Raw genomic sequence first — 18,774 nt, 5'->3', positions numbered from 1 at the left:
TCTGGAAGAACGCTAGCCCATAGGAGTAAAAGAAAAAAATTTTTTTTCACAGCACCGAGCCCTAGGTCGAGATTTCCTATCGAATTTCTATAGGATTTCTTAGACGGCGTTCCTGATTAAAATAAAGGTATCCGTTGGATGGCTGGAGGTCTCGAGGGTATCAGGCAAGTCTTTTGAACGAACGATAGTACCTAGCGTTATATATTATTAATTAATTTACGATAAAAAAAATAACTAGTTACAAAAACTACCTTATCAAGAAATTTATTGTAATTATACAAGAATAATTTTTTACATTATACTCTATAAATAATATTAATTATTAATTAATTAGTATGGCATGATTTCAATAATAAAAAATAAAAATTCCACAATGATTTCGTAGACCGTCAGAGACATTTATCATAAACATAAATCACATGTTCATAAATTCTTTAGACACTCTAGTTCTATTTTTTTTTTTAATTTCCACAGCCGTCGCTGATTAATATCGAATAAAAAAATTAGTTACAAAATTCTATAATAAATTTAATTAATTAACATCATATATACGAAATTAAAGTTACAGACCCACAATGGGCTTTGAATATTCTAAGCTGAATTTTTGTAGCATGTCATCTAGCCGACCTTTATTGCGTTCAGCTAAAATACTGCGGGTTAAACTTTCTTTTTGGCTGGGTGTAAGGGATATTAACACTCCATCCTCTAGAGCTGCTCGTATCCAAGCACCAACATTGTGCTTATAATAATTATTTAATGCATGTAATACTTTAGTATGATGCTCGAGATTGCTACGCGCTACTTTACCTCCTTTAAAAATGCATATTAAATTTTTAATAATTTTTAAAAGTAATATCAAGTAAAAGTAATAAAAATAATAGTTACCTATACATTCTAAAATCATGCAAACAAGTTCTTGTCCAATCGCTTCAATAAATGTTGATAAGTGATTGCTCTGTGCTATTGCATGCATCAAAAATGTACCGGCCGCTTTAATAACAGCCGTTTCTGGAAGACCTAGTGCGATAATTCCTACAAATAATTAAATAGAGTATAGTGATGATTAATAACTTAGAAAAAATAAATAAACTCAAAGTAATTTACCACATCGTAGCATTTCAGGAATATGATCAGGAACTTGTAGCATCAATTTGGGCGTTTTTTTACAAATTTGTCCTAGTAAACCCAAGTAAGCTTCCAACAATTCACCGAAGTCAGATAAATTACCGCCAGCTAATTTACAGGCATTGAACCCACTGAGAGTATGCCCCCCGATTTCAGCAAAAATAGGACCCATTGCATTATTAGAGTCGCTACCAAACAGCACTACGACTTGTCTGAGTAACTGGAGCGCAGCTGGATGTGGTCGTATTCTGTAAGCAGTAACCAACAAGGTCAATAGAGGCCTAGCATCTTTTTCGGGATGCAGAAGACACTGCAGTGACCGCTGCGCACAATTGTACATAGCATCTAGTATCTGATCATTTTGGTTGAGCTCCGGGTGAGCAACAATCTGATTAAATGTCGGCATCAATCCGTCTAGGACAGACTTTCCCATGGCTCCTTCCAACGTCGACAGGAACATCGTTGCCATTTTAAGCTGCTTAGTGACATTCTCTTGGATCGCTGGCACTGGGTGCTGGAGCAATTCACGCAGTTTCATAACACACTGGCCGAGAGTGGCGTCCAAGTACTGGAGCTGCTCTTCCGTAGTCCTCAGGGAATTTATTAGTTTACCAGCCGCATACATAAGTCGCAATCCCTCATTGCTACCAGCTGGCAAGACCGTCAGTGTCTTCCCGATTGTGTCGAGAATCGAAGGTGCCAGAGTTGCTAAATGTGTCTGACACTCGCGTGTGATGTCTTTAAGTGCCATCGTCGCTCGTGCCAACACCGTCGAGCGTTGAGTCAAACTGTAAGTTATCAGTTGCAGCGATCGCTCGAGCCAGGGCTCGGGATTCTCACCCAGCCATTCAGCGTAAGCAGCTATCGTTGAACAAGCGCATGCTAAAACTTCTTCAGGATATTTATCATAAGAAATACGAGATATTATTAAATCCATTAGTGCTGGGACGCATTCAGTGTCAGTTGTTTCCACGCAATCAGACAATGCTTGGAATGAATAAAGAGTCGCTTCTATGTCGACCCACTTTAGTGTATCAATCAGAGGTTGGCTTAAACGTTGACCTAGAATTATCAGCAAATCACGGCCAATGATATTGTAACAATAAGTCATATTGTCAGCGATATCTTGACGATAACACCGGAATATTTCACTTTCCTCATCAGTACCGGCTTCTTCAGCAGACAATGGCAGAGTCATTTTTTGCAATTGAACGTGAACTAGCCTTACATAGATTGGTTTCAGTGCTAAGCGCACTTGGTTGTCTATAGGAGGATCCAACGTTGATATATTATCTTGAAGTGAGAACCAGAAGCCCAATGGTATGCTGCTGTAACGTTCTTCAGTGGCATAACGCCCTGGATACTCGGAACACGTCAATAATAACTGAATCAGTGTCTCAACTGTCCAGCGTCTTGATTCATCAGATTCTCCGACCAGGGCCAACAAAAGTGTGCGTGTATGTGTGTCACCAAGACTCGCGAGAATAGATAAGAAATGAATACTACCGTTTTGTTGAGCCAGCGACACTATTCCTCGAGCCCACTCCCAAAACAATGCGGGTCTTTTTAAAAGAGTGTCTTGGCCCATTATATGTAACAAAATATCGCGCGATAATTCCCATCCGTGAGTTTCGTCTTCAAATTCATCTGTTCTAGGAGCGTAATGCGCTGCAGCTATTAAAAAGTGTTCAAATAACTGGTTGATTGAGTCCAGCGGTGGGTTCATTCTTATCCAAGGCAACGCTCCTTCTAGTGCCAGATAAAAAAAATTGTCTTCTTCTCCAATTGTTTCGACGTACGAAGTAAACACTTGTTTTAATAACCACGTTGATTTACTCCAGTTCTCACTTTGATTTTCATTTAGACCTAATTGTTGCCGTAGTTTCGTACGTTTTGCTCCCATTCTTTTCTCAACCTACAATTGATTTAAATTAATTATTGGTCTATTTAAATTATCAATTAATAAATAATTGATTCAATATTTACATCTAACAAAAGAGCTGAAAATACTCGCAGAAGAATATCTAATGTCTCAGGATTATTGTACGGCAACATTCCTAATAAATCATCCATCAGTTCTTTTTTGTCATTGTCATCATTCTTGTCTTCTGTACTGTAGTAATTCGAAAGAAATGCAGCAAACTACAGGAAATAAATTATAGGTATCATTTGTTGATTTAATTAAAAATTACTTTTATAAAAAAAAAAACTTACAGCTTCATACAATTTAGCAGCCGTAAGCTTTGGTGTTGATGGAGATATTATTATTTTAAGGAGTTCATTTTTTAAAAATGGATAATCTGATACCGGTATCTCATCCCATTGCTTCAGTATCTTTGAGTGCAGAGTTGTTGCCGCAAAGAATTTGACATTCCATGACTGAAATAAATTTATGAATCAGTTAAATAAATCACGAAGGAGTTTAAGTTTAAAAATTGAGTGATCGATACCTTTGTAGGACCTAGTAGAGGCCAGACAAGAGTCCAAGCCTGCGGTGAAGCTTGAAATTGCAGGAGCGCATTGTGAAGATCGCGCTCTCCACCAGCATAAAATCTATTTATTGCATCCTCGACTGCCTCAACGCCTGTCAATAATTCAACACTATCCATTTTTTAAAAATTATTTTATCTAATTACTTTATATATATTTTTATTGTCGAGGTTAACCCTATCACAGGTTTATATCAACTGGGTTTTTATTTAAGATACTTTATAAAACTTAATAGTTAATTATAAATAAATAAAAAAAATTATTTATTATTAAATTATATTACATTATTTCATTTAATTTATAAATCAACAGTAATAATTATTACAACATTTCTAAAAATATATTTTGTTGAATTTTATTGCTGACAGTTTTTGTTATCAACACTAGAGATCAGATAATTCAAAACCTATAAAAATTTATGTATACATATATATCATATGTATGCATGTGTTCACATATTTATGAATGTATCATGTGTGAAAATGTACAAATTTATATAGTCAATTCGGCGAAAGAGTTGCGCATTTTGTCGTTTTCAAATTTCTCGGAAAAAAGTACCGCGCATGCGCGAAATTTGAATTAAACAACAACGCGCAGAATTTTATCAGTTGAGTTCGGGCTGTTGGTTTTGCAAGTGGTATTAATAAGTACAATAATTCATATTTGTGATTATTTATGTACATAAAAATATATGTGTGATGTGAAATTGTGTTAAGTATAAGTGTGTGTGTTAATTAAAGTGAAATTAATTAAGTTAGTAATTAGTGTTTAAATAGTTTAGTGGTTTAATGTAATGTAAAGTGAAATAAGTGATTTTTTGATACTGAAATTAGTCGACGTCCAAAAAATTTTTGACTTTTAAAATCGATAAATTATAAAAAAAAATATTTAAAAAAATTGCACCTATAGTTTTTTGACTTTGCTACATGTGCATATATTTTCATTTTTAAATTAAATTATCGAAAAAAAAAAAAAAACAAATATTGTTAATTGTCTGCTAACTTCAAGATCATGAGATTTTGCTGGAAATGGAGATTCTGAGAATTTTGAACTGCAATTTAATGAAGATTTCTAGTTATTAGTTGTCTCGTATCATCTGCTAAGGTAATTGCTAATTATATTTAATATTGGAGTCAGACGTAATATTTAGTCAGTGTAAATTATTGTGAATAATAAAACTGATGAATAATTTTTGTTTGTTACATAAAATATTAATCAAGTGTTAAGAACTCTTTTAAACATTTCATAGCAGGGTTAGTCAACAATTGCATGTTTATATTTTTAAAATTATGAATTATAATATTTTATACAAAAAATATTAAATTTTTACAATTTCTTGGCGGCAAGCGCGGCCATTTTGTCTTTGACGCTGTGAGTAATTTCCGTGATGCGCCCGAGTAAAGTTATTTAGTCATCGCGACTTATTTTACCCATTTTTTTATGTTTAACGACAAACAGTCGTGTCAATAAAAATAAATCTTTAAGATTTTATCACGTGTTTATGTTATACGATATGAATTGTGCAATATAAAATAAAATTATCACACATTAGTATTTGTTATAAATAACAATTAACACTAAGGTTTATAATCAATAATCGTTTAATAATGAAGAGAATAAATAATATGGAAATAAATGATTCGTATAACGCACCAAGCAAAGGTATGTATAGTGATAATTACTTGTTTAAATTAATGTATATAAGTATGTATTTTAAAATTTTTTAAATTTACAAAATAATGAACTATGATTTCTAATCACAATAGTGATGCTTGTAGAATCTTCAAATTCAGGAACGAAACTAGTTCATAGATACGGAGCAACAAAGTCATCACCACAGGATTTAATTGCATTAGCAATGGAAATCGAAAAAGTAAAGTATCAACAATTAATTATTATCATTAGTAATTACTTGCTTAGAATATAAGTACTTTTATTCATTACTGATTAATAAATTTAGGCAGATAATTTTGTAAAAGCTAATGCAAGAAATAAATTGCATATTATTGCTGAGCAAATGAGATTTCTTAAAGATCAAGCTCAGAAAGTATTGATCGAGGCTAAAGAAAATGATATGTTACATCACGCCGCCTGTAACTTTGTAAAACACCCAGGGAATATTTATCACTTGTACGAAAAATCATCTGGACAATTTTATTTTTCAATGCTGAGTCCTGAGGTACATTAATAGATATATATTTTATTTATTTTATATATTTACATTATTACAGTACTCATTTTATTTTAGGAATGGGGTAATAATGCACCATTACAACTCTACAAAGGTTCGTATAGATTAGAACATGACCAATCTTGGACACCAGTATCACAAATAAAGTCTAAAGACGCTGAACTAAATATATTTGATAAATTTTTATGTAAAAATCAAACTCTGACGTCAAATCCTCTTGAAGTTATGAGTATCGACTATTAAAATAATTATATTATTAATTAATTAATTACTAATCACTGTAAATATTTCACTTGTATAACATTTTAATATGTTTGGTATAAATTAAAAAAAAAAACGTTTAATTGTTTACATATCATTAGATAAATATCAATATTTCATATATTTATGCCTATATACCTAGTATACATCAATCATTAAAATGAACTATTATTTTATTCAGACATCTGAAAAATATAACACGTGTTTTTGTCCCTCAATAAGCACAAGTCAATATTTAAAATTAATTTTTTACAATTATTTAAATATCTTATATTTTTATGAATCCAAATTAATATAAGAGCAATAGAAGTTAAACCGGAAATTGCTACTGCAAATTGTTTATTAGTTTTATTTCTATACAATCTATCGTTACACTAACATTATATATTTTTTTCATCACAAAAAAAAATACAATGCCTCATATAAATGAAAAAACTTGATAAAAACGAGTCAATACAAAAAAAAAAATTAACCCCGTAATTTTTAAATTTGATTGAAATAACAAAAAATATAATTATTAATTTTATAGTCATAATCAATATATTGGATTTGGCTGAACACGAACTCGATTATGATTAAAATAAAACAAAGAAATAAATTGAGCATGCAAAATTATCCCGTTTGCTTTACTCTTGAAGTTCGCTTTTTTCGTCAAGTAGTATTCACCCGATGTGCTAAAAATAAATAAATTAATTAGTATTGCATTTGTATTTATTAATTAATAGTATATTGTGTGACAAGGGATGAAACAACGATTTTAGACCAGGGTGTTGGCTAACATCACCCGCAGTTTGAAATCATTAATAAGTTTCAATGATGGTATCATGAAAATAACAGTACTTACATTGTAAAGGTATTCTCAGAGGTTCATTGTCTTTGACAAGACACTCGTGAGTTTGTTTATGAAATAAATATTGTAATAATAATTGTTTGTCTTCACCAAAACATGGATCGTAAAATCCCGGTAATTCACTCTAAAAAAAAAAAAAAAAATTAATTAAATAAACAAATAAATAAAAGAATCAATTAATAAGGAAAAACAAAAACCTTGGAAGCATCGTGAAGAACTAGTCGGGAATTAACAACTAAACATTGTAAGGGAATAGTAACATCGATAACGTCATCCCTCGAGTCATCGGGAATCTCTTGTTGTTGATTTCGTCTATCTGGATAAACAAATCTCCCATAAAGCGCTTTAGTGATGACTAAACCATGCTTAGCTTCCTCTTCGGCTCTAATTCTGCTGAATGTTGCCATCATAAGTTCAACGGCAGCTTTGGCTTCTCTCTGTTTCTGCAGCGTCCAAACGCGATTCAACTCCTTCTGCTTTTCTTTCTCGCGGTCTTTCTGCTCCTTCATCATCGGCTCGACAATTATTTTTTTGACGATTGTCCACGTGATGATTGGTGCCACAGTGGCATAGAATATCGGCGCGGGCACGACTTCCTCGCACAAATGAATCGGGAATAAATAAGTCTGAGACGCGCGGATTAGTTTTATTCTCAGTGTCACTCCACTGGGCATCCCAACGCGAACTGATGCTGACAGAGAACTGTGTTTAGATACTTTTTTTTCCGCCCCATATTCAATGTAAGCACCAAGAGTACCAGCTCTAAATCGTAAATGATAGTGACAATTAATACATAGACATTTATTGATAAAAGTAATAAGTCTATAATTACTGTACGTACTTTAGTGTCCCACGTAATTTCATTTTTTTTTCTTCCATTTTGTAAGTGTAACTAAAACTAGCAAAGGTATTTATATATCCAAATTGTAAAGTAAAAGAGGTAAAAGATTCAGGCGTTTCACGGACAATCATTGTAGACATTGAGTTTTGAATTCCACCTTTGAATGTCAAGTATCCTACACTTTGTTTATCTAATTGTAATCCTAAAGCTTTAAATAAAAATAAAAATTCATTTATTTATTTATTTATTAAAATATTAAGGGTATTCTCAAACAGTACCTCGTCCTTTTTAAAAATATGCAATGACTTACAACTGCCATAACCGTATTAAAAATTTTACTACTTAATTTAAAAAAGAACAAGGTAGTGGTAATTTCGCCGAGATATAGAATTTAAAAAAAATTACTTACAATTGTCATCAATTAGGAGTTAAATAAATTTTAGCCTACAAAATTTTTAAATTCTAATTATATAATTAACATGAAGATTTTACTGAAATTTATTCAACAAATTTTGTTTAGCTCCTAATTGATATCAACTGTGTCATTTTTTTTTAATTAACTGATAAAATTTTGATATGCTTGACAATCGAGTCATTGAAAATTTAAAAAAACTGGGGGGCACTGTCTGAAAGTAGTATTAATGAGTAATTAAATAAAAACACACATCCAACTAATCCTGGCCTGATTTCCTGAGCCTTAAATTGCATCATAAGTGCACCGGTGCAAAATAATCTTCGCGCAAGAGAACGATAAAATTTTAGTGTCGTAACAGGCCCATTGCCAACTCCAATGTCCAACTCCATCCAGCTCTTAGATGAAAGAGTCCTTCTGCCAGATACATTTATCGATCCTACACCGGTACCATTCTGAGCATCGACTTGCCCATAAAGTGTCAACGTGTCTTTTAAAGTCAAGGGGGCTTCGATTGACTGTTGGAATGACATCCCGCTGACTTCGATACCTCCCAGTATTCCCTCGCTAAAAAAATAAAGTTTTAATATTGTATATTTATAAATACAGAGGATAAACGGCTGACATGATACTTACTTGACTTCATAGTCTTCATCATATTTATTAAAAATGTCTGTCGCGTTTATAAACACGGTGACATTACCCTTTGGATTTGTCCGTTGCTGCAATCGTCTTTCCTCACGTTCTTTAGCAATACGTTCATACTCTTCTCTTATTTCTTGTGGCGTTTTTGTACGTTGGACTATTTCCCAGCCCTGTGTTTCCAATCCACGTACACCTAGTGAATCATATATTGCTCTTCGATGCGGATCATTTAGAACTAAAAAAAAATATTGATTAGTAGTCAATTTTTTAATTTGCTTGTTAAAATTTTCGAGTATCTATGAAAATTATATTTAGTTTTTCTAACTCAGTGTTTAAAAATATTACTAGATGAAAATGCGTATTATTGGACGAAAAAAAAGCAGCAGCTAAACAGCTGGACGTCCATTCAGAAATCGAATCGCTTCCTCTGGCTACTAAACGTCAAGATCTAATGAAAATTCTATCGAAAATCGGACCAAAATCAAAAACAATTTTGAGATTTTAAATTTTCATAGCGGGAAGTTTAAAATAAAAGTGCAAAGAAGTAAAACTAAGAGTAGAAATATATTAGCGTATGGTAAAAGAGTCTATGAGAATATTTATTTAATAGGAAAAATTTTAATAACCGGAAGCTCAATCGATAAAAGATAACTAATTAATTATTCAAAATTTTTCTTCTTGGATTTGTTAATTATTGAATGATTAACAAAATAAATAAAACTTAATTAAAATCATGACAAAGAGTTACATAAAAATATATTTTTGGACATATATCAAATCAAGATGAATCATAAAATTTAAAAAAATTGTTGTTATTATTTAAATGTAAAAAACAAAATTAGTATTGAATTATAGAATTACCTTCATATGCTTTATTGGTACGACTAAATAAAATTTCAGCTTTCTTTTTTAATACCGGATCCACGTGTTTATCTGGATGATAAAGTCTACTCTGACGTCTGTAGGCTTGTTGAATTTCTTCAGCTGTTGCCTAACAAACAAAAACAATTATAAATAAAATTAAAACCATAATTATTTTTACTTCTAAATATTCAAGGTCAACTATTTGCACATTCTGGCGAAATTACAATGTGTATTATTGCAACACAAATGAATATGTAACTTAAATAAAAAAAAATCTTAGGCGATAAATGAGTAAAATAAATAATTGGTTACATCAGCTGCAACAAAAAAGTCACGTGGAGTTATAAAATATTTGTTATGGGGTTTAATTATACATTGATACAATGATTAAAGTCAGCTTACGTTTCTAGGTAAATTTAAAAATGTATAATAATCCACTTCATTGACATTTTCTTTTTCGTTATCATTATCCATTTTGTCTGTTTGTTTATTATTTAATTGATGATTTTTTATAAGACTAGTTTTTATTTTCTCTATTCTCTACTCCGTTCAAATCACATACAGATACAGACACTAGGCAGCTTAAATTTTTTTACGATGTAGGTTACGGAAAATTTACTTTTTGTTCATTTTCACAAACCGGCATGCGCGCAATTTGTATGTTGTTACACTAGATGGAACTATTTGTAATAAACTAATTAAATTTTTTTTTACTTTAACGACCATCGATTATTTATCAAAAATGTATCAATTTGAGCGTGAAAATAAATAATTTTAAATTGGAAATGGATTTTGATGACCGTCATGTATTTTGTGAAAAAACTCACCGATGCAAGAAAGACCGTCACTTTTTAAACGGTCAGGAATTTTGTCACTTACATTTAGGGGTTTTCTTAGTCAGTGCCCTCCTTACCCCAACATTTGTTGATACTTGAGATAGAGATTTTTTGAAAAATTACTTACAGTTGCTATCAATTAGGAGCTACAGGAAATTTGGCAGTAAGTTTTAGCCCACAAAATTTGACGTTTTGAATGATATATAAGATTGAAATAAAGATTTTATTAAGATTTATTTAAAAAATTGCGTTCAACTCGTAATTGATATCAACTATAAGTACTTTTTTTTTAATTACACCTCGGCAAAATTGTAACTACGTAGGGCTAAAACAATGCAGAGGGCCACTTTTGTGTTATGAGCTGCTGTGAGATGCTGTAACTCTTCCGGGGACTCCTAAAAATTTTTTTCGACCATGAATTGCATTTATTTTACTTAGGTCCTCGACCCAAGTCCTAGAAATGATTTAAATAGGTTCAAAAGTAATAAAAAAAATTATATTTTCAAAATTAATACACTGAAATTTATTAAAAATTATTCAATACTATCAATTACGTCACGTCAAGCTTAAAAATATAGAAAATAGATTAAATAAAAAAAAGTTTTTAAAAACAACCGAATCGTCAAATCGTATTATGATTGATGATTATATATAATTACAATTAGCGGTAGTTAATAATTTATTCAAATAATGAAATAAATTATCCAAATAGATTAATTGCACATGCGGTAAATTCTTATAGAAAAACTTTAAGAAAAATTTTATTGTTAATTTTCTAAGTTAATTGTATATCAATATATCGGTATAAGTATATTGTTTATAGTATCCAATTAAATTGAGCAGTTATTGAATACTGATAAAATAAATCAATAACTAAAATTTCACTAAATATGATTTTCTCTGCTTCGTATTAATTTCGAAGGAGTCGAGCTAATCATTGACTTGATGTTACCGTGCCAATCAGATAGTCTTATTTCACTGATAGGAGACATTCCTATTTGACGTTCGTCCCAACTGAAGCCTTTTTTGACAGGTGTCAAGCTATGATTATTACTTGTAATATTATTAGTATTGTTCATACTGTAAGTCTGGTAACCAGTGTCTTGAGCAGATGTAAAGGCACTGGTGCTCTGATCCTCAGAATATCCAGCAGAAGTAAAATTTCTGCGTACTCTGTAGCTGTCATTATTGACACTTTTATACCAATCCACCGCGCATTTTAATTTATCTAATTTATTACTATTTTTGTTAAATTCTTTTAGTGGCGTTGTCTCTTGAATCAACGAAATCATTTCGACTGTATCGTTTTCATTGTACTCGTCTTCGTTTACTCCATCTGCCATAGTATCATCTAGAGATTCTACAAGACATAAGATTTAATAATTAGTAAATAAAAAAAATTTTTTAATAATCAAAGTCTAAGTAATAATTGAATAAATTTACTTTGATTATTGATCAATTGAGATTTATCATTTTCTTTATCCTCCAAGTTAGAATTGTCGACACTCATGTGTGTAGAGAAGTCGAGTCGTGTCGCTGATTTACGTGATCGTAAACTGTTACAAGATATATTATTTGATTCGTCACATATAGGCGACATGTCTGGGGGTATAATTAAATTATCTGTTCTAAATGATGTGTCATAAGTTCTCTGCATATTATTCAAACCTGCCTGTAATTTATATAAATATTTTAAAATTAATAATAGTCCCGCAATTAAATTTAAACGTTTAGCCAAAATTATTTAGTCGAAAATATTCAAAGAATCGTTCGATTATTAATTAAAGTATAAAAATTAATTATTTATAGAAAAAACAAATTATTTAAATTAATAATTTACCCCAATTAGTGTTCCGTGGGCCAGCATTCCACTGCGAGGAGGACTAGAAATTATTTTAGATGGAGACAATATTACTGAACACTCGGAGTCGTCTTCAATAGAATCTTCATGATTGAAAAATAATTTTCTCCTCAATGAACTATTATTTGAGCTATTGGCATCGTCATTATCAACTTGCTGTTCTTGTGTGAAAGTGAAATAAGGTTTCAAAGCTTCTTCGACATGTCGAGGTAGATTTGGTGGAAGGGACAATTCCGTTTGTGCCCAACCTAAAAAAATACCAATCATTTTTACAATCGTAGTCTTAAAAATATATTCAAACAGATAAGTGATGATGGCTCACAGTCTCTAGTAGTTTTTTCAGTCTCTTCAGCATTGAATCCTTCCAATGAGCTAGTCGGAGTAACAATCAGCTGTTTAATAGGCTCTCGTCGTTCATTCCAAGGACTCGGATGTATTTCCTTAGCACTAAAAAATTTGTTGATAGCTTCTTGGGCTTTTTTCTCAATTTCCGGATCTGAGCAGGGGGACTGCTGGAGAGAAAATTCTTCAATAGCAACGGGTTTCAGCATCGCCAGCTCATCGATTGTCCATGAAAAAGGAGAATCGTGTGATTTTGTTGTTACCTACATCCAAGAAATTTAATATTTATTTCATAGCTTAATTATTTAATTAATTGACAACAATACTTCTTAATTAAAAGGAGAAAAAAGGACAAAGATCAGGAAATAAGGGGACAGAAAAAAAAAGAGAGTAGGGAGATAAACTAGTCAACTTGAGACCCAGATGTCAAGAATCAAGAGTAGGAGTAATTTATCAAATTCATTCAGTATAAAAAGACTTAGTACCCGATCAAGGAACTAGTACTTGATCACTCTCTGTATTTATATATTTATATCTAGTAAATATATACAGAAATAAATGAGTGATCGGGTACTGGGTCTTTTACTTGATACTCAAGTAGAATACGGTAGAGAATTATTCAAGACTAGGTGTAAGGAATTTAAAGTGTAAATGTAAATAAATGTATAAGTGTAAATGTAGCAGACATGTGAAAATTTATAAATTTGAAATAATGAAATTTAAAAAAATGCGTGTGTTTTTTCATTTTTACTCCATTTACATCTGATTCATTCATTATAAAATTAAAAAAATTGACAACTGTCAGCTACATTCATATAATAAATGTATACATGTAAAAATGAAAACAATTGTAAAAGAGTAAAAAACGGAAGTTGTTCAGTGAAAGTAAATAATAATTATTAATTAATAAATATATTATTTTAATTATATTACCTTACTAAATATAGTGGGACTGATCACTGACATATGAAGTCGACTAGTAAGTTCAGCATCAAAAGGATTTCTGGCAATAAATTTCGTCAAACCTGACGGTGGTGTCCGATGATTAGACATTGCTGGAAAACCTCTAGCTTTGTCATTGCTATTGTTAAAATTTTTACGTGCTTCAAATTGTTTCAATGGTGTCTTATAAATAACTGGACTCATTGGAGATGATGGTTCACGTTTCAATGAATTTTTGATTGGTGTCAAAACAATTTCTTCCATTATCATTTATTACTTTTAAAACAACTCTTGTCAACCAACAGCCACTTTAAACAATTTTAAATTGTTTAAATCACAAGTTATTTTAATTATTATTGTACAATATTACAGTAATAGCTTGTCTAAAAAGACTTTGTTAGTCTTGTGATTTATTTTCATTGATAATTAGTGTCAGTAATAAATAAATAATTAAATTAAAAGACAGTGGACAGGATGTCTCAGTCAGTCTTGATCCCTTCTGACTGTCAACGACTTAATTAAACGTTTTTCATTTACATTATTTTTAATAAACGGTTGGTTTCACTGTTGATTATTTGTAAGGTTGGTAATTGACAGGTGCTGTCCTCTATATGTTTATTTGAATTACTAAATGTATTATAATTTGACTGTGACGTCATTTCCTTTAAATTTTCAGTCATCAAGAATCAGAGAACTCCGAGGCCCAAAATCTAGCCGACGAAACGATGCTCGGCCATTTACTTCTCAGCTCTAACAGTAAACGGACGTTTTTAATTTACAAAGCTGTTTAATTTATTAAAACATGCTTTTGCAACTAGATTTTTATTTTATAATGATTATTTACTGGACGCTTGATCTACCTTCTAGATAAAAGTAAGTTTTTAATTCTTTTTTTGTTTATTTCATTATTTTTTTTATGGATTTTTAAAATTGAAACTGCGCATTAGTGACCACGTGTCGGAAAATTTTTAGAATTTTATTTCTACTTGCTTGAGTAGTTGCTCAGTAATTTTTTGATAAGTTTAAATAATTAATTTAAATATTTTTATGAAACAAAGTAGATAATTTTTTAGTTATAAAATGAATTATTAACATGATGATACATTTTTTCAGACTAGAGTTTCTGAATCTTCTAAAACTACCATGATTTTAATACAATATCTGATGAATTCTAAATAATTTTGCTTATTAATATCATATTTATTGAAATTTTTCTAATATTAGTTTGATTTTTTTTTAGAAACCACGTGGGCCGGATGGACCAAAAAATGGAACCCAAATTTTAAATGGTAAGTTGATGGTATAAATTATTTTTAACAAATATTCAAGTCTTATTAAATGATGACAAATTTAGGTCTTGAAAAGTCTTAAAGATTAAGAACTTACTGTTGCTCAGCCAAAAGGATACTGATTTTACTATTAATTTAAAAAGAAATTCGTTTCTCCATGATGCTATGGGTTAACTAACTGAATTTTATTTTTTTCAGAGCGATGAAGCTCCAAGATGACTATCCTAGAAGCCAATGCTCTAGATATGAAGCCCACCATGTGTTTGGTAATTTTTTTTCTTTGATTCGTATTTTAACTAAGATTTAAAATGTAATGATGATTTCACTTACTAATTGAAAAGCCTTAAAGATTAAGAGCTTGCTGTTGCTTAGCCAAAAGGATACTGACATTTGGTTAAACAAATTAGTTTTTTTATAGAAATTTATTTATTTATAAATACTTATAAATGTTTTTCATTTACAGGTGAATAAAAGCTACTGAATGATGACAAAGCAGTACCTCTTATTTAATGATAGAGCGGTTTAGTCAACGGTAAGTTCATTTTGATCTATCTTAGAAAAGCACGTTTCTTAGATCCATCTCTGCTAATCATAAGAGATGCTTGAGTCATTGACGTGCCAGAATACGCAATACCTACTTTTCAGTTTTATTTACTGCCCCTCATTTTTGGTTGAATGATTTATGCGAAAATGAATTGTATGCATTAAATACACTGACGAGTGGACATTTTCTCAATTATAATCACTGAATACGATTCAAATTTCCTGAGCATTAACTAATTACATTTTATTTTCTTTCATTTACAGACTGCTGAATTACATCATCACGTCATATATTTTTTAAATATATAATCATTTCATGTAAAATTTTTAAATATATTTTTTATTTATAAACAAATATTGAATTTAATTTTTTTTTATTCCTAATTTTTTTTTATATTTATTTATATCTATAAATTCCGTTGGTGGTATTTAAATACTGATTAATTATATTATACATTAGATTAATTTACTTGCAATCAATGATTCGTTCAATGAGGAAATATACTTGGGGTAATATAAGATTTGCTAATAATTAAAATGAAAATGATAATTTTTTTTTTAAGTTCAATAATTACTCAAAAAAATTAATTTTACATATAATTAGTATTTTTAATAAGTTGTTAATTTAAGTAAAAATACAAATGAATTTATTTTTTATGAGCTGAGCGAAAGTTTATTTATAAATTAAAGGGGCCAATGATTAATAATTATCTTTTTAAAAAATACTCTCTGTAATTGAAGAGTAAATATTTAATGAGCAATTTTATTAAACTGTAAAAAATGGAGAATGATTACGGATTTGATTTAAATCCGCATTTATTCCGATTCGTAGTTTTAATATTTAAATAAACTCCCCTTCGGAGTAAATTTTACTCTAAGGAAATTAAATAAATACAGTCATCCACTCCGGATTTAATTTGCGATCATACTGCAAATTTTTTACAGTGTATTTATTTGAATTTTAAATAAATGTATAATTGAATTTAAATTCAAGTTAATCAGTAAAATAAATTAGAATTTAAAAATTCAAATACTAAATTTTTTATTTATTCTTTCAAAGATAAATTTTTCTGAACATCGTTCTCATTCTTTTATAATTAACTTAATAAAAAAATTTATTTATACTCTAAAGAGAAATAAAAATGATTCTCTGCCCTAGAAAACTGAGAACAATAAAAATTTTTATTGACAGTGAAGTGGCACTTGTTTAGTTTCATATAATTTACATGCATCTAATAGACGGTATTTAAAAATTCAATAAATAATATGAAACATTCTTTTATTCTCCTGCCGGTAAGCAATGGCGCGTGCGCACATAATACTAAAGATTTAAAATTAAATGGCTCTCATTCATCGGACAGTTTAAACGGTGGTGGTCGTGATTTGAACAGCTGATAACATCATCCAGCCGAAAATGTCTGATGAAAATAAATCTAATCAACAGTCAGCAGATCCTGAGTTGGATGATCTCCTAGACAGTAAGTACTGATTAACTTCAACAATGTCATTGACAATCAACACTTTCATTGTTTAATTTGGTTCTTATTTTTAACCTGAAAAATCTTTTTTTTTTTTTTTTTTTTACATTCATTAGATAACTGAATAAGTTCTAATTAATAGTAATAAATTATTATGTAATTTACATTTCTCATCGATTGACATAAAAAATGAGACCACAGAATAAGAAAAAGTTTATTAGTAATTTCGTTTTTTTTTTTTTTTTTTTTTTTTTTTTTTTTTTTTTTGCAGGTGCTCTAGAAGACTTTGATCGATTATCCGTAACAAATGCACAAAAACAAGATGAAACAACAGGTTCCACATCAAAAGAAGTATCAAAAGAACCGGAAAAAACCGCGGAAGCGCTAGCTGATGACACATGGTCACAGGAATTTATTAAACAAACAGCCTCACAGTTTGAAAAAAATATACAAAAAATGATACAAAATGGTAATCACTGCTGTTATAAATTAATAATTAATTAATTTCTAAGTTATACTTATCATGATCCTGTAGTTAGCAGACAATTGATAATTTTCGTTTTTTTTTCAACAATTTAATTAAAAAAAAAAAAAAAAAAACTAAAAATATGCACTTGTAGAAAATTCAAAAATCTATAAGTGCAATTTCTTAAAATATTTTTTTTACTTTAATTAGTTGTTTTTACAAAAATTTGAAAATTATTAGACGTCAGCTAATTTCAGTATCGTTACTTACCTGGTAGGAGGTGATGGAGATTTCAATGATTCACTGGCAAAAATGGCTCAGACAGTGGCTGATTCCTTAGCAACTACTTCAAGAGCCGAAGGTGAATCTATTGGCGATGGTGACAGTTTAGATTTTCAAGCAGCTATAGCACAAGCTTTCAAGGACATATCTAGCACAACTGAGCAAATGAAGGTTTCAAATGATTTCTGATCAATAAATAAAATAGTTTCAGTTGATTCGTAAGTATATTTTTATGTTACAAGGCTTCTGGGTCTGGTTTAAATGAAACAGAGCTGCTGTCAATGTTTGGACAATCGTCAGACGAATCCGGTGCTGATCTATTTCCATTTATGCAAGGAATGATGCAATCGTTATTATCTAAAGATGTCTTGTATCCTCCCTTAAAGGATTTAGTCGATAAATATCCTGATTGGTTGGATGAAAAAAAAAGTAGCCTTGCATCTGTCGATTTTGAAAGATATACCAGGCAATTTATCCTCATGCAAAAGGTATAATTTATTAGACAAACTTATTTATTTATTTATTCCTCGTGATTTATTTTATTTTTTCCCCAGGTGTGCAAAGAACTAGAGGCTGAGAAAAGTGAAGATTCGGATGACGTAAAAAGGGGACGATTTGATAAAGTCCTAGATCTTATGCATGAGATGCAAACTTGCGGACAGCCACCAGATGATTTGATTGGCGAGCAATCGGGTCTATTTCAGCTGGATGCTGAGGGTAATCCTGTATTGCCACCGGGTGTTGATCCCTCGAACTGTAGTATTATGTAATTTTTTAATACTTTTCTACGTAATCATTAACATTGAACATGTGCAAGTGATATCTAATCCGCCATCAACTGTACATAAGTTAAAATTCAAGTTATTTATGATAAATCTATCAAATAATAATTCGTGTTAAGCAAAAAAGCAAAAAGTTGATCAGGTTTTACGGTTACAATAATTATTATAAGATAAAAAAAAATTTTTCAGTAATTTTTAAGCCTTCAATAATTAAAATTAACAAAAAAATAAAATTTTTTACATTGATTAGTAATTGTGTAGCTGTGTATTGATG

General features: G+C 30.3%; 5 protein-coding genes, 1 long non-coding RNA gene and 1 other non-coding gene across 8 annotated transcripts; 4 read left to right on the top strand and 3 right to left on the bottom strand.

The window, feature by feature from the left end:
* Positions 1-256: 256 nt before the first annotated feature.
* On the bottom strand, positions 257-3,991 carry LOC103571249 (importin-13). Its single transcript, XM_008549348.2, has 6 exons — positions 3,576-3,991; positions 3,340-3,504; positions 3,112-3,267; positions 1,105-3,040; positions 886-1,032; positions 257-810 (listed from the first exon to the last, which is right to left on the bottom strand). Exons 1-6 carry the CDS (start codon positions 3,732-3,734, stop codon positions 563-565), a joined length of 2,811 nt encoding a protein of 936 aa, XP_008547570.1. The 5' UTR covers positions 3,735-3,991; the 3' UTR covers positions 257-562.
* Positions 3,992-5,021: 1,030 nt separating this feature from the next.
* Positions 5,022-6,144, top strand: LOC103571250 (uncharacterized protein C1orf50 homolog). 2 transcript variants are annotated; one of them, XM_008549350.3, is made up of 4 exons: positions 5,022-5,277; positions 5,394-5,488; positions 5,576-5,794; positions 5,864-6,144. In XM_008549350.3, the coding sequence occupies exons 1-4, from the start codon at positions 5,223-5,225 to the stop codon at positions 6,047-6,049; spliced, it is 555 nt and encodes a 184-aa protein (XP_008547572.1). In that variant the 5' UTR covers positions 5,022-5,222; the 3' UTR covers positions 6,050-6,144. The 2 variants fall into 2 exon arrangements, with proteins under 2 accessions (XP_008547572.1, XP_008547571.1); XM_008549349.3 differs by having other exon boundaries at positions 5,029-5,277; positions 5,382-5,488.
* A 383-nt stretch (positions 6,145-6,527) lies between these two features.
* LOC103571251 (dnaJ homolog subfamily C member 11) lies at positions 6,528-10,317 on the bottom strand. Its single transcript, XM_008549351.3, has 8 exons — positions 10,082-10,317; positions 9,677-9,806; positions 8,807-9,050; positions 8,424-8,737; positions 7,759-7,966; positions 7,115-7,679; positions 6,912-7,041; positions 6,528-6,741 (listed from the first exon to the last, which is right to left on the bottom strand). Exons 1-8 carry the CDS (start codon positions 10,151-10,153, stop codon positions 6,719-6,721), a joined length of 1,686 nt encoding a protein of 561 aa, XP_008547573.1. The 5' UTR covers positions 10,154-10,317; the 3' UTR covers positions 6,528-6,718.
* Positions 10,318-11,258: 941 nt separating this feature from the next.
* On the bottom strand, positions 11,259-14,249 carry LOC103571253 (uncharacterized). Its single transcript, XM_008549352.3, has 5 exons — positions 13,652-14,249; positions 12,699-12,981; positions 12,356-12,624; positions 11,959-12,187; positions 11,259-11,875 (listed from the first exon to the last, which is right to left on the bottom strand). Exons 1-5 carry the CDS (start codon positions 13,928-13,930, stop codon positions 11,400-11,402), a joined length of 1,536 nt encoding a protein of 511 aa, XP_008547574.1. The 5' UTR covers positions 13,931-14,249; the 3' UTR covers positions 11,259-11,399.
* A 136-nt stretch (positions 14,250-14,385) lies between these two features.
* Positions 14,386-15,847, top strand: LOC103571252 (uncharacterized). The gene is made up of 5 exons (XR_008404520.1): positions 14,386-14,533; positions 14,901-14,949; positions 15,148-15,215; positions 15,413-15,481; positions 15,757-15,847. It is a non-coding gene; the product is annotated as an uncharacterized LOC103571252 (long non-coding RNA).
* Positions 15,510-15,678, top strand: LOC128668939 (small nucleolar RNA SNORA53). The gene has a single exon (XR_008404496.1). It is a non-coding gene; the product is annotated as a small nucleolar RNA SNORA53 (small nucleolar RNA).
* A 969-nt stretch (positions 15,848-16,816) lies between the features above and the next one.
* LOC103571255 (peroxisomal biogenesis factor 19) lies at positions 16,817-18,748 on the top strand. The gene is made up of 5 exons (XM_053742642.1): positions 16,817-16,970; positions 17,242-17,439; positions 17,714-17,889; positions 17,961-18,206; positions 18,273-18,748. The coding sequence occupies exons 1-5, from the start codon at positions 16,907-16,909 to the stop codon at positions 18,486-18,488; spliced, it is 900 nt and encodes a 299-aa protein (XP_053598617.1). The 5' UTR covers positions 16,817-16,906; the 3' UTR covers positions 18,489-18,748.
* The last annotated feature ends 26 nt before the right edge of the window (positions 18,749-18,774 follow it).

This window comes from Microplitis demolitor, chromosome 1 (genome assembly GCF_026212275.2).
Source record: "Microplitis demolitor isolate Queensland-Clemson2020A chromosome 1, iyMicDemo2.1a, whole genome shotgun sequence".
Taxonomy (NCBI): Eukaryota; Metazoa; Arthropoda; class Insecta; order Hymenoptera; family Braconidae; genus Microplitis; species Microplitis demolitor.
Note: the sequence above shows the minus strand (reverse complement) of the source record. Positions and strands in the feature narration are given on the sequence as shown.